General features: G+C 51.2%; 1 protein-coding gene across 1 annotated transcript in view; it reads left to right on the plus strand.

Moving 5' to 3' along the window:
* Positions 1–9,745: 9,745 nt before the first annotated feature.
* Positions 9,746–13,248, plus strand: part of AGTRAP (angiotensin II receptor associated protein) — a 12,851-nt gene continuing 9,348 nt past the window's right edge. Inside the window, exon 1 of the mRNA XM_007463167.1 lies at positions 9,746–9,827. Within this exon, the coding sequence (XP_007463229.1) occupies positions 9,801–9,827 (27 nt within the window). The 5' untranslated portion in view covers positions 9,746–9,800. The remainder of the gene's footprint in view (positions 9,828–13,248) is intronic.

The raw sequence follows: 13,248 nt of genomic DNA on the forward strand, positions 1-13,248 counted from the left end.
GGGGGCGCTGTCGTTCCTCTTTAAGGTGTTGGGGCAGCAGGGGAGGGGGGAGGTGCTATGCCCTTGTAGTCCTGTGATGGCGTGTTGCATGCGCTCTCTTGAGCTGTAAATAAAGAGATGATGATTAATAAGCTGCCGTGTCGTCTCTCTCTGCCCCTCCAGAGATGTGCAGGCAGTGAGTACTGTCAGGGTGTTTGGAGGGGACTCTGAGCCTGGTATTTCTCCAGCTACTTACCCATTCACTCCACACCTTGGACTGAGCATTTGCTCAGGGCTAAGCAGTAAACAGGCAGACAGGGTCTCTGCTGTCACCTGGACTGCATCATGGTCCTTTAACCAGACCTCTTGGGTGGGAGTTTCATATTTTTATCTCCCATTTTAGAGTTGGGGCAGCTGAGGTCCCAAAGAGATTACAAGGCTGGCCACATACAAGGCTGGCAGGCTCATTCCAGGCAGAGTGCAGAGACAAGCAGATGCCAGCTTGGGCAGAATGCAGAACAAAGCACCACCGCCTGAGGCCAGGCCTGGACAGGCTCAGATGCCGCCTTGGGAAACGGTGTGAACTGGCGACGGGCAGCCTGGCTTAGCACCAGGGAAGACGTCCCTTATCTCCAGGCAGCACCACCCAGCTCTGCAGACCAGACCCCCCTAAGCCTATCTGATCAGAGCAAGGCTATGTCATGGCTCTCAGCAGCTCTGCATCCTAAAGCCAAGGTAGGGTCCAGACTCTCCTGGAGGCCAGGGTAACCACAGGTGTGGGAAGCCCTTAAAGGCCTAGTGTACCTGTGGGGATCTCCCTGCCCAGGCATCACTGAGGGACTGGCTCCTACAGCCTGGACAGGGAAACCCCCCTAATCCAGGGTTTCCTATAACACGGGCCTGGGGTACCAGCATCAGGCTCCTCTGGGGAGCAGACCCAGGTTTCTGAGCCTACCGGGGCCTCTGACTCAGAATCTCCAGAGGTGGGCTTGGGAATCTGCATGTTTGATAACCACCCCTCCTCATCCCCCAGGTCTGAGAACTACTGCACCAAACCTTCCTGAGAACTCACTTTCCTCCCTGCTTAGGCCCCAGGGAGCTGGCAAACCTCGCACTGGGGATGGGTCTCAGGAATCAAGCCCAGAAGGTCCCCTTTCATATAGGCATCGCAAGTCACACCCTCTCTGTCCCAATTGCTCAACCCGGCCGTTGTAGTCCAAAAGCCCCCAGAGACAACACGGAAATAGATGAGCACAAATGAATGAGCACGGCTGTATTCCAACCAAACTTTATTTACACCAAAGGGCAGTGGCCTGGATCTGCCATTGGTCTGTAGTTTGCCAACCCCTAGTCTAAACTACTGATCCCAGGGTCCAGTGGTTGCAGAAAGCATGCTGGGCTTCTAAAAACCCCTTCTGTTGTGGGATGTCAACTCAAACCCATTTCTGCTAACAAGAGACAGAGCAGTCTGAAGTGAAAAGTCAAGACCTGTTGAACCCGAGGCCACAGTCACTTTGATGCTTTTCCTGGCAGCGTGGGTGCTGGCCCTCAGGGGATCAGGTGGCTGGATTGGGGGTGTCTCAGAGTTCTCCAGAGAAACAGAACCAATAGAATATTTATATTTATGTATCTTTTTAAAAAAATTTATTTATTTTTGGCTGCACTGGGTCTTCGTTGCCGCGCGCAGGCTTTCTCTAGTTGCGGCGAGGGGGAGCTACTCTTCGTTGCGGTGCGCGGGCTTCTCATTGCGGTGGTTTCTCTTGCTGCCGAGCACGGGCTCTAGGCGCACGGGCTTCAGTAGTTGTGGCACGCGGGCTCAATAGTTGTGGCTCGTGGGCTCTAGAGCGCAGGCTCAGTAGTTGTGGCGCACGGACTTAGTTGCTCCGCGGCATGTGGGATCTTCCTGGAACCGGGGCTCGAACCCGTGTCCCCTGCATTGGCAGGTGGATCCTTAACCACTGTGCCACCAGGGAAGTCCCGATATACTTATGTATCTTTAAGTGTCTATGTATTTATCTCTTCTTTATATATGTATTTGTATAAAGAGATATATTTTAAGGAATTGGCTCATGCTATTGTAGGGGCCAGCAAGTCTGAAATCTGTAGGGCCAGCCAGCAGGCCAGAAGCTCAGGCAGAGGTTGATGTTGCACACTTGAGGTCACATTTCTTTTTTTCTTCGGTACGCAGACCTCTCACTGTTGTGGCCTCTCCTGCTGCAGAGCACAGGCTCCGGACGTGCAGGCTCAGTGGTCACGGCTCATGGGCCCAGCCGCTCCGCAGCATGTGGGATCTTCCCGGACGGGGGCACAAACCCGTGTCCCCTGCATCGGCAGGCGGACTCTCAACCACTGCGCCACCAGGGAAGCCCCAAGGTCACATTTCTTGTTCCCCAAGACCGCAGTTTTTGCTCTGATGGCGTTCACCTTATTGGGTGAGGCCCACCCACATTCTGGCACGTCCATCTCCTTTACTTGAAGTCAACTGCTTGTTGATGTTGACCACATCTGCAAAATGCCTTCACAGCAGCACCTAGATAAGTGTGTGATTAAATCCTTGGGTATGACAACCTGGCCAAGTTGACACAGAAAACTCACCATCACAGGAAGGCTCCTGGAGCTGGGCTCCCCAGCTCCAGATCTGGATCACAACACCTGGGTGTGTGGTAGTGTTGTCTGTGGTGTGTCACGAAGCACTGGGCTTCCACAGTCTGCTAGCTTTAGCAACAGGTGGCAGTAGCGGCCACCATCTGTCACGTATGTGGGCATGGGTGCTTTGATGTGCCTGGAGGAGTGTCTGGACGTGAAGTTCTGGTCGGGATGCATAGGGTGGGGTAGGGTGGTGTGAGTGGACCCATGTAAGCAAGTGGCTAACAGAGGTGCCCCTTCCCTTCATCACACCCCTCACAACGGTTTATCCTGAAACCCATCTGTCTGTGCCACTGGACCAGCCTCAGGACACCCAGGCTCCTTCCACACTGGTGACTGGTCAGTGCAGCAGGGCAGGTTAGTCAGTTCTGCACATGGTGGTCCCAAACTGTCCCGCTGTGTTCCCAGCCTTGACCTTGTGTCAGCGCCCAGCACAGAGTGAAATCCAGGGTTAGCGAGGAAATGCATTCATCCAAACAAAACCCTGACCTCTGTTTATTGAGCTGAGTCCCCTGCATGGGGCACCCATCCTCTGGTGTAGCCGGAAATTGTTAGAGCCCATTTTGCAGAGGAGGAAAACTAAGGCACTAAGAAACAAAGGCCACTTGTCCAAAGTGACATAGTTACTTAGTGGCAGTGCCAGGGACACTACCCGTGTCTCTCTGAGTCTGAAACCTGATTATGTCCACCAACCCCACGTTCCTCTCAAAGGTCAGCAGTTCACTGAGCACCTACTGGGAGTGGGTCACCGATCCCACACCACTCCGCCCATCACAGGACTGTGCAGCTCACCCAGGACCATCGAGGCTGCTGTCAGGGCCATTTGGCAGGGTGGGCAGGACCTCTGCCGGCAGGTCCCAGCCCTGGGCTGCCTGAGCCGAAGGTCACGCACTCACCTTCAGGCCGCCTCCTGGGGCACTCCTCAGAGAGGAAAGAGTTTGGGATTCCTCCCAGGGGCTTTCCAACTGGTGGAACCATGGAGGCACCCTGCCCAGCCCCACCACGGCGTCCTCATTCTTCTCTTATCTTTCCTGCCTGCCGCAGAGACTGAAGGCCATAGGCAGTGAGCCAGCGGCGGGCAGCAGGTGAAAGCAAACACCAAGATAAACTCCACTGCAGACAGGCATCTTGGGGGCCGCAGGCCTCAGCAGCCATAACTGGCCTTGTCTGGGTTTCTGAGTGATCGTTAAGGCGCGGCCGGAGCCCTCAGGTGCCTCCTTTGGAATTCCAGCCTACCCATGTGGAGAGATGGGAGGCCTGACAGAGGAGAGGAGGCAGCAGCCTGAACTCCGGACAGAACCGGGACAGAGGGATAGAACCGGCACAGGCAGGGGGAGGCGAGAGGCAGTCAACACACATTTAGTGACGGCCTGTGAGCTCACTCGTGCGTGTGCGTGCGCACACACACACACATGCATACACACGGTGACATAAGAGGATTGCTGGATTGGGAGTTTGGGATTCGCAGATGCAAATCACTATATACAGGATGGATGAACAAGAAGCTCCTACTGCAGAGCACAGGGAACTATACCCAATATGCTGTGATAAACCATAATAGAAAAGAATATGAAAAAGAATATGTGTGTGTGTGTGTGTGTGTGTGTATATATATATATATATATATATATATATAAAATTGAACATATAACTGAATCACTTTGCTGTACGGCAGAAATTAACACAACATTGTAAATCAACTACACTTCAATAAAAATAAAGAGGATTGCTGGAGTATGGATGAAGAAAATGCCACAGGACAGAGAATTAGAGTGCAGCTGGGGGGCTGGCTTTGTCCTGGGCAATATCCACTTATATCGCTTTCTTTCTGGCTGGTGTCTAACACGACCACTGTTTCCTGGGACACGGCAGGGCACAGGCAATTTCCTTTCTGCCTTTTCCACGCTCACCAAGGGGTCCACAGGGCATTCCGATGGGTTCTCTGATGCCTGACTTGAGCACACCGGCCTCTGGAGGGACAGGGTAATATCACTAAGTGTTCGGTGAGGCCGTCCCAGGATGGGGCTCACCCAGCAGTGATTTTCATAGGACCCTGATGAGGCGGCAAAGCAATAGGAACATTAGGAATTACTGGCTGCGTTTTAAGGCTCAAGGAGGAGTATTTAAGGAGCCTGACTGTGGCCTATAAAAGTTAGCGGTGGATGCTGCCGTAAATTCCAATGCTGTGCCATCGGGACAAGTATTTCAGAATCAGCCCCCCCGCCGCTTTTGACCAGTCACACAAACAAATGCCTCTCTGGAGAGGGGGCTCTCACACCTCCCAGCAATGTCCAAGCTCCTCCAGAAAACCCAGGAAGAGGAAAGGAGCAGAATCGCCCACCCTAATGCCCCCCGGTCATGTGCTTCCCCAGGATCACATCCCTTGCCCGGCTCTGAGTGAATGATGTGTGGACATGGACGATCTTACTGACAAGTCATAATGATCTCCGATACTTTCAGAATTTTGGCATCAACCAGAGAACGGGCCACAGGATCTGGGAGCCTAAGAGAGATGCCCCGACTCTAACCCTACAGGGTTCCACTCGGTTCCTTCACTTCTGCTCCTCCTTTCCTGCTGTCTTTGCTCAGAAAGAGAAAAGATCACATCCTCAGATACAAGGAACAACCCTGACCAACAAAACCCGGGCTTTCCCCCATCCTGCCAGACCTTAGGCCAAGAAACACAGAGCCAGCGTGGCTGGGTCAAGTCAAGAAGCACTGGAGGAAAGGTCTCCAGATCGAATCCGGATCCAGCATGAATCCTGGTGGCATCCAGGGTCCACGGCTCTGCCTTCTAGGCCCCTCTCTGATGAGCTTCCTATGGAGGGCCTGCTCTCTCACAGGTGCCTGTGACTTTCAGACGGTGTTTTGGTTATTTTCTCTGCTCTGTTTCTTCCAGTTTGATGTACGCACTCAGGGAAGGAAGTGTCCGGATCACATCAGAATTGTTGGGTGTCTAGTACACTGTGGACCAAAGGACAGTTGGAAATCATTTCAAAGCCTTTTCATATTCAGTGCCTCCTTTGTGCCTCACACTGCCTGGGGACTGACTATCACTGTCCCCATTTTCTAGATGCAGAAAAAAATTCAGAGAGATTAAGCAACTAACCCAAGGTCACATAGATACAGAGTGGCAGCGCTGTGGGGGTCAAGGTTGGGAAGGCGGCAGCATGCTGAAACACTGAGGTCCATCTCCCAGGCTTTGCTCATAGGAAAGGGCTATGGGCGTCTTCTCCCCATCCAAGGGGCCTTTCTCTGCTGCTCCAATTCAACAGGCGTTTATCAGGGGCCAGGAGATCCTGAGAGACACTGGAAGATGCTGTGGTTTTTTCATAGCAGCAGGGCAGCTATTTGCTTACTGAGCATTTACAAAGTGCCAGGAGCTGTGCCAGGCATGCTGTGTAAACTATCTCACAGGATCCTCACCATCACCCTGAGCTTTAAGATCACTCTGCTAGGAGGAGGCGAGGCAGAGCAGGGATCCAAATAATATCTTTATCTGAAGGACACAAGCAACTATGGGGAAGAAACGGCAGTGGTTGCTTCATCGGCCATTTGCATAACCAACAACATTGACTGAGTGGCTTCCAGGGCAGAACCTGGACTATATTAGTGGCACCCTGAGGACAAGCGGAGAGTTGGGTGGCAGGTCTTCCCTGGTGCCCATGATGGGAGGAAGTGGTGCACACATACTGGTTCAGCTGGTGTATTCCATGAGCACCTGCTATGCACCAGGCGAGTGTCAAGGTTGCAAGCCGCTCCTAGGGCTTGCAGTCTAGATGGGGGGACAGACAATAAACAAGGTGACAAGTAAATTGGTAGGGCAATACCTTCACGTATTGATAAGTGCTACGAAGAAAAAATAGGACGGCATCACGGTCTTGGAAAACAGTTTGGCGATTTCTTAAAAATTTAAGTATACACGTGCCGTGTGGTCCAGCCATTCCATTCCTAGATATTCACCCAAGTAGGTGTTCAATAACTATTCCCTTAATGACTGAATGAATAAATGAATGAATCTATTCTGCATGTCAGTTTTTTGGTTTTGTTTTGTTTTCAATTACGGTAAAAAAAAAAAAAAAGTACGTAACGTAAAATTTACCATCCCAACCATTTTAAAGTGTACAATTCAGTAATGTCAAGTACATTCACATTGTTGTGTGATGTCATTTTCTTTGTTGAAGGTATGAAGATAAAACTCGGCTGAGACAGACAGGATTGGTGAGGGACATGAAAAATTTAAACTTGACTTCCAGAAGCGTACTCCCTAAAAATATGACCCCAAAGCCTTGTAGGATGTGTCTTGTGGGGGTCCCCTTGTCTTTCCACAGGCAGGATAGATCATGGCAGGAACTCTGGCTTTAAGAACAGTTTCGCTTTCCTTTGTCCCTGTGGGCTCCCTCCCCACCCCTGCTGGGTCTGCTCGAACTCTCTGCCCCACCCCTATCCAGGAGTGCCTCTGGCCCTAGCTGGTCGGGGTGAATGCAGTGTCACTGTGTGAGCTGCAGGGACTTTCCACAGGCCCAGCCTTGTGCTTCATCTGGCTCCAATCTGTCTTCCCCTCCTTGCCTTGCTTCATCCTTTGCATCTCAGCCTGGACTGTATTTTCCTGTGATGTGGGCTGTGGAGCTGAGTGGCTGAATGTCACAGCCGTGGAACCAGACCTCCTTGGTCCCCAGCCCAGTTTAATACCAACTAGTGATGTGCCTTTGGGCAAGTGGTTTAACTCCTCTTAGCCTCAGTCATCTTACTGTAAATCAGGATGAGAATGGCACCTACACCACAACAGTTGTTGTGAACATTTATTATGAGCACTTTTCACACTGTCTGCCACAAAATAGTACTTAATAAATGTCAGCTCTAATCCCAGGAGTTGTTTTGCATTTTCTCCTTACAAGGTGATCACGGTTTTATTACACACCTGCAGGTTTGGATTAAACATCTCTAGGATCTGGGGTGGATGGGGAACATCTCTTAGAAGGAAATAATATGATAATAATGTTATAATACCCACCAGTTATTGAGGAATTCCTTTTCTAGGTACTATGCCGGTAACAATAATTAATGATAATTAACTAATAATGAACAACAAAATAGAAGCAAATCCTGATTGAGTGCTTACTGTCTGCCAGGCAATGCTCTAAACATTTTTTGTGTATTAACAAATCCTAACAACCCGTTGAGGAAGATACTATTATTATCCTCATTTTACAGATCAGAAAACTGAAGCATAGAGAGGCAAAGTGACTTACTCAAGTTGAACCCGTAAGTGGACAAGGATAGGACTCAAACTCTTGCTACTCTGGTCCAGCTCATCCCCTGGGCTCTGAATCCCGAACAATCCTACCCAGTGTAGCCATTTGTCTGGTCTCTAAAGCTTACCAGCTCTCGGTTACTCTGGCAGATGTTGTGCTGTTCTGCCCCCCGGCTGGATGACTGTGTCTCCAAAAGGGGCATTAAATTAGGCCAGCGGACCCTGCAGCCCTGCAAAAGTTCCCACACTCACCTAGAAAAGTCCTTCTTTGTATCTGGAGAGGGTATGTGTCTTGATATGATCTCAGGACCCACCCAGGCAGATTTTCAAGTTTCCACGTGGTCTCTCCCCTCCTGGAAATAAGAATAAACACTCAGACTCAAGCGGACCCTCTAAATGAAAGCTGGAGTTATCCAAATGAAAGTGTTCTCTGGTTATGGGTGGAGGATGGGCTGGGGAGGAGGATGGAGGGACTCTTTGGAGGGCAACGATCTTTAAGAGAGATGCCAGGTGGGAGAGCCCTTTCTTTCCTCCATCCCTTCCATTCACAGCTGGGGGGGAAGACAGTGTCTTGATAGAATCTTCTCGAGTCCTCTTCCTTCTGGAGACAAGTGTGACTATAGGTTTTCTGCTGGTCTTCCAGGTGGATCTTTCTGAAGCTTTAAGTATGTTAACTCAAGAAGGCTCCAACCATAGGCCCCTTGTGTATTGATAATAACAATATTTTATGTACATTGCCCATTTACTAAATGCCAGGCATTTGTTCTGGGCACGTTACGTTGACAAAGACTCTTATCTTTTTTTTTTTTAATATTTATTTATTTAGTTATTATTTTGTTTGCACCACGTCTTAGCTGTGGCACGCCTGCACACAGTTGCAGCATGAGTACTTCTTAGTTGCGGCATGCCTGGGGGATCTAGTTCCCTGACATGGGATCAAACCCCAGCCCCCTGCACTGGGAGCAAGGAGTCTTACCCACTGGACCACCAGGGAAGTCCAGACAAAGACTGTATCTTTAACCAAACTGTAGTTAGGCTCCTCTGAGCCCTCTTCTTGACTAGGCCTCAACCTAGCCTTGTGCATCCTGCATAGCCCAGTTTCAGCAAGAATCCTGCTAAGTCAGTTTAGCAAGAATCCCACCGACCCTTGATATCTGATCACCCTCCATATCTGATCAAGTTCCCCATCCCCCACTTTTGAGATCTGTCTTTGGCCTATCTTTAGCAAGAATCCTGTTAGGTCAGGTTAGCAAGAATCACCCTATCCTTGATGTTTCTTCGTAGTCGTACTTTTGCCACCCACTGACCCTTCACTCTGCTGCTTGCCTATAAACCCCACTTATCCTTGGGGTACTCCGAGTTGGGCTTGATCTCTCCCTCCCCTATTGTGGAACCCCTGCCCCAGTAGTCTTGAATAAGTTTCCTTACCATTTTAGCAAGTGTCAGAATCATATTTTCTTCAACATGAATTAGTTCATTTATCCTCACAAGGATCCTCTGAGGTCCGTAACTGTCCCCACTTTCACCGGAGGAGGAGGACAGGGTGCCCTCTAGGATGAGACACCAGCTGTTGCCGCATCTGCAGTTTGTACCTGGACGTTCCCCCAAGTTCTCCCATCAGCCCACTTGCAGGGACTTCAACTCGGCGAGATATTGTGCCCTTTGCGACGCAAATCTGGATGTTCTCCAGCGGTGCCGGAAACTAGCTGGGCAGTGGCGGGACTAAGGCTCTACCAGCCGGACACCGTCGCCTAGCAACCAGGCAACAGTCACGTGACCCAACTCACGTGCCCATTCCCTCCCCCGGTGGGGGGTTGGAGTCGGGGCCGCGGGCGGGGCGGAGCCGGGCAAGTTTGTTTCCCGAGTTCGTAGACCAGGAGCCCCCGCGGTCGTCGCGCAGGTTCCCTCCAGCTTGGTCGGGATGGAGCTGCCCGCCGTGAACCTGAAGGTGGCAATAGGCGGGGCGGGGCGGGGCGGGGGTGGCCCAGCCGCTGGGGTTGGCGGGCTGGCGGGCTGGCGGGCTGGCGGGCTGGCGGGCGGGCGCGGGGCGGGTCTCCCCGAGCGTGTTGGGCGGTTGCGCTTTTAAAGTAGGAATTTAGAGGTGAGATGTTGGGCGTGCTTTTAAAGTAGGAATTTAGAGGTGAGAGGACCGAGCTTTTGGGGAAAGAGGGGTGGTAGGGAGAAAGAGAACGTACAGAGTCCAGGTGAGAAGGAGGTGGGTGGATAGACCATAGCAAGGAGAGGGATGCAGAAGGCCAGCAGGAAAGACCGAGAGGAAACTGGAGGAGGGAAGGCAGGCCCCCTCTTCCCGGAGTCAGACCGGCCCAGCTGGGAGCGCCGGGCCCCTGAGGCTCTCTTTGGCCTGCGCGCCCAGAATTTCTCTGGGGAAAGAGGAAGGCGCGGGGGGAAGGGGCCCACCGAGAGCCCGAGGGGGGACTTAGAGGCGGCACACCTTCCTTCCACCGAGAGAGGGGCTAAACCTTTCACCCGCACCCCCGACACCAACCTGGTAGCCTCCTTTGTTGGCAGACGAAGCTGTGATCCCGGACGAGTGGTTTTTCAAAGTTTATAAATTCAACGTCTTTATTTCGTAAGCAGCACAAAACGCCGACTTTGCGCATTTAGGGAAACACTGGAGCTTCCGGGGGTGTCTTCATTTCCTGAACCGTGTCCTCAGCTGTCAGGATGCCAGCGGCTGTTTTTTTTCCTCCCCGCCCCACCAGCCCAGTGCTTCTTGGCTCTGTTTGCCACTGAGAGGCTGAAGCCTTTAGCTTTGGTCAGGAACGTGTGAACCTTGGACCAAACCTGCCATTTTGGGTCTCAGTGCAGTTTCCTTCGAGACTGTGGTATCCAGGACTGCCCTTTTACTCACGCATGACAAGGAATTTAGCACCCGTGGTGTCTGGTACTGAAGGAATCTAAGAGATAGATGACTACAGAACAATACATTATCCATATTTGGATTATTAGACACCGTCTGTGCTGTGACGGTGATATGGGATATGGGAAGACGTCCCTTGATACTTTCCTTAATACTTGTTTCAGCAAACCTCCTCGAAGCTTTCAGTCAGCGGCTAGGGGGAGAGATGGCTGGAACAAGGGAATGGACTTGGATTGAAGGTTTAGCTGGGAAGAAATTTACATGAGGGCAACTAAGGTTTGTTGGTGTCAATACTGTTCCAGCCTGTGTGGGGTTAATGTTGACCGCCTTTTCTCTAATTAGAGATTTGCCTAAAATAATTGCTAAGAGGGAATGAAATGAGGGACAGAGCCACAGGAATTGAGAGGGGAGAGAGCCCGCATTTGGGGGGCATCTGTGGTGTGCCAGGTTATTTATTTAATCACATCAACCTTCTGAGATTTTTACAGATGAGCAAACTTCAGCTCAGTCCAGGTAAGTAACTTGCCAAGCTCCCACAGAGATTTAGTGGCAGAGTCAGGGTTTGAATCCATCAGGGTCAGACTTCAAAGCTGTGTCCTTTCCTGGCCACCAATTAGTTAGGACTGACTTCTGCCTTGACATTTTCTGTCCACGGGGAGGGCTTAGTCTGTTTGGGGCTTTTTTTTGAGCAACTTCATGGGTGGGACAGGCCACGCACGACGCCAGGTGTGAGCTGTGCTGGCTTTGGGTGCCCGGAATGAAATGTCTGGTCCTTCCCTTGACTTGGGAAATAAAACATCATATCTCAGAGGGTCTTAGCTGATACCAATCAGAGACAACTAAGTGCTGGGAGGGCCTGAGCAGCTAGGGTTGCTAGGTAACATAGGGGACATCCAGTTGAATTTGAATTTCATATCAACAAATAATTTTTTAGTATAAGTATATCCCAGGCAATGTTTGGGACATTCTAGCAAATTATTCATTATCTGAAATTGAAAACTAACTGGGTGCTCTGTGTTTTTGTTGTTAAACCTGGCCACCCTGTGGAGAGAGCTGTTGATGCTTGTTCACCGCTGAGTGGGGTGTTCTGAGACCAGAGCCCCTTGGGAGCTGGGGAAATGCACCCCTGTGGTCCTGCACTACCCCCTTCCTTATTTCACACATTCCTTGGGCATTGGCTCAATGCCTGCTTGTGCCCAGTCCAGCTGGAGTGGGCAGTGGTGCCAGGTGAGCAGAAGCGAGTGCCCCAGGCCCTCTGGGCAGTCGCTAACCCAGCCCCACCCGTGAGGCAAGTCCTGAGCTGGAGGAATGTCACTGTGACAAGCTTCGAAGGCACTAGGCCTTGGGTTCATGAGGTCTTGGGAGAAAGGCCCTTTGGAGGAGGGTGCAGGGGGTAGTGTAGCATGAGGGTTAAGAACTCTGGAAGCTGACTGTATAGTAGTAATGAGGGTGGCCACGTCTGGGGGGCTGACTACCTGGCAGGCATTGCATTGAATGTTTCGCACATCCCTCCACCTCTCTGTAGCCACACGACACCCCCGTGAAACATTATAGTCCCACTTTACAGAACAGCAAGCAGCAGTTCTGAGAGCTCAGGTGACCGGCCCAAGGTCACACAGCTGTAAGTCACAGAGCTGGGGTCCAATCCACATACTTGGCTGCAGTGCCCACAGCATTAACCACTGCCCACCTCTGCCTCTGCTCTCCAGCAGCCCTGAGTGCTGTCCCCTAGCCTCAGCCCTTGGGGGTCCTCGGGGATCTTGCTGCCTCATGCAACAGGCCACCGAGTGTTTGCACAGGACCAGGAAAATATATTCTGGGTGTTTTTGTTTGTTTATGGTTTTTTTTGGCCGTGCCGTGCGTTTTGTGAGATCTTAGTTCCCTGACCAGGGATTGAACCCGTGCCCTCGGCAGTGAAAGTGCAGAGTCCTAACCACTGGAACGCCAGGGAATTCCCTCCATACAGATTAATATAGAGAATATATTTTTCCTGGGAATTCCTTGGCAGTCCAGTGATTAGGACTCAGCGCTTTCACTGCCCAGGGCACAGATTCAATCCTGCAAACTGAAAAAATACAAAACTGTATGGTGACCTCAGGTCTGTCTACCACCTGTCTGGGAAGTCCCACCCCCACCCACGTGGGCCCTCTAGTGGCAAACGAAGGGTCTAAGTCCTGGTCCGCAGGACCCTGCGGTTTCCCCCTTAGCCTTCTCAAGGTCAAACCTCCTCATTTCCATCCACCCTTCCCTTGCTCTTCCAGCACAGTGGATACAGCACAGGCTTTGGGACCAGACAGACTTCTGTCCAAAGCCAGACTCTGCTGCTTACTAGCTGTGTGACCTGGAGCAGATTTCTAAACCTCTCTGAGTATCAGTTTCCTCACCGTAAAATGAGCATAAAATTAGACCCTACCTTCTAGGGTGATAAGGGGAGGATCTAGTGGTCCAGGAGGTGGTGTAGCATCACTTTTTTTTTTTTTTTTTGGTA

This window comes from Lipotes vexillifer, unplaced genomic scaffold, assembly GCF_000442215.2.
Source record: "Lipotes vexillifer unplaced genomic scaffold, Lipotes_vexillifer_v1.1 scaffold109, whole genome shotgun sequence".
NCBI classification, from domain to species: domain Eukaryota; kingdom Metazoa; phylum Chordata; class Mammalia; order Artiodactyla; family Lipotidae; genus Lipotes; species Lipotes vexillifer.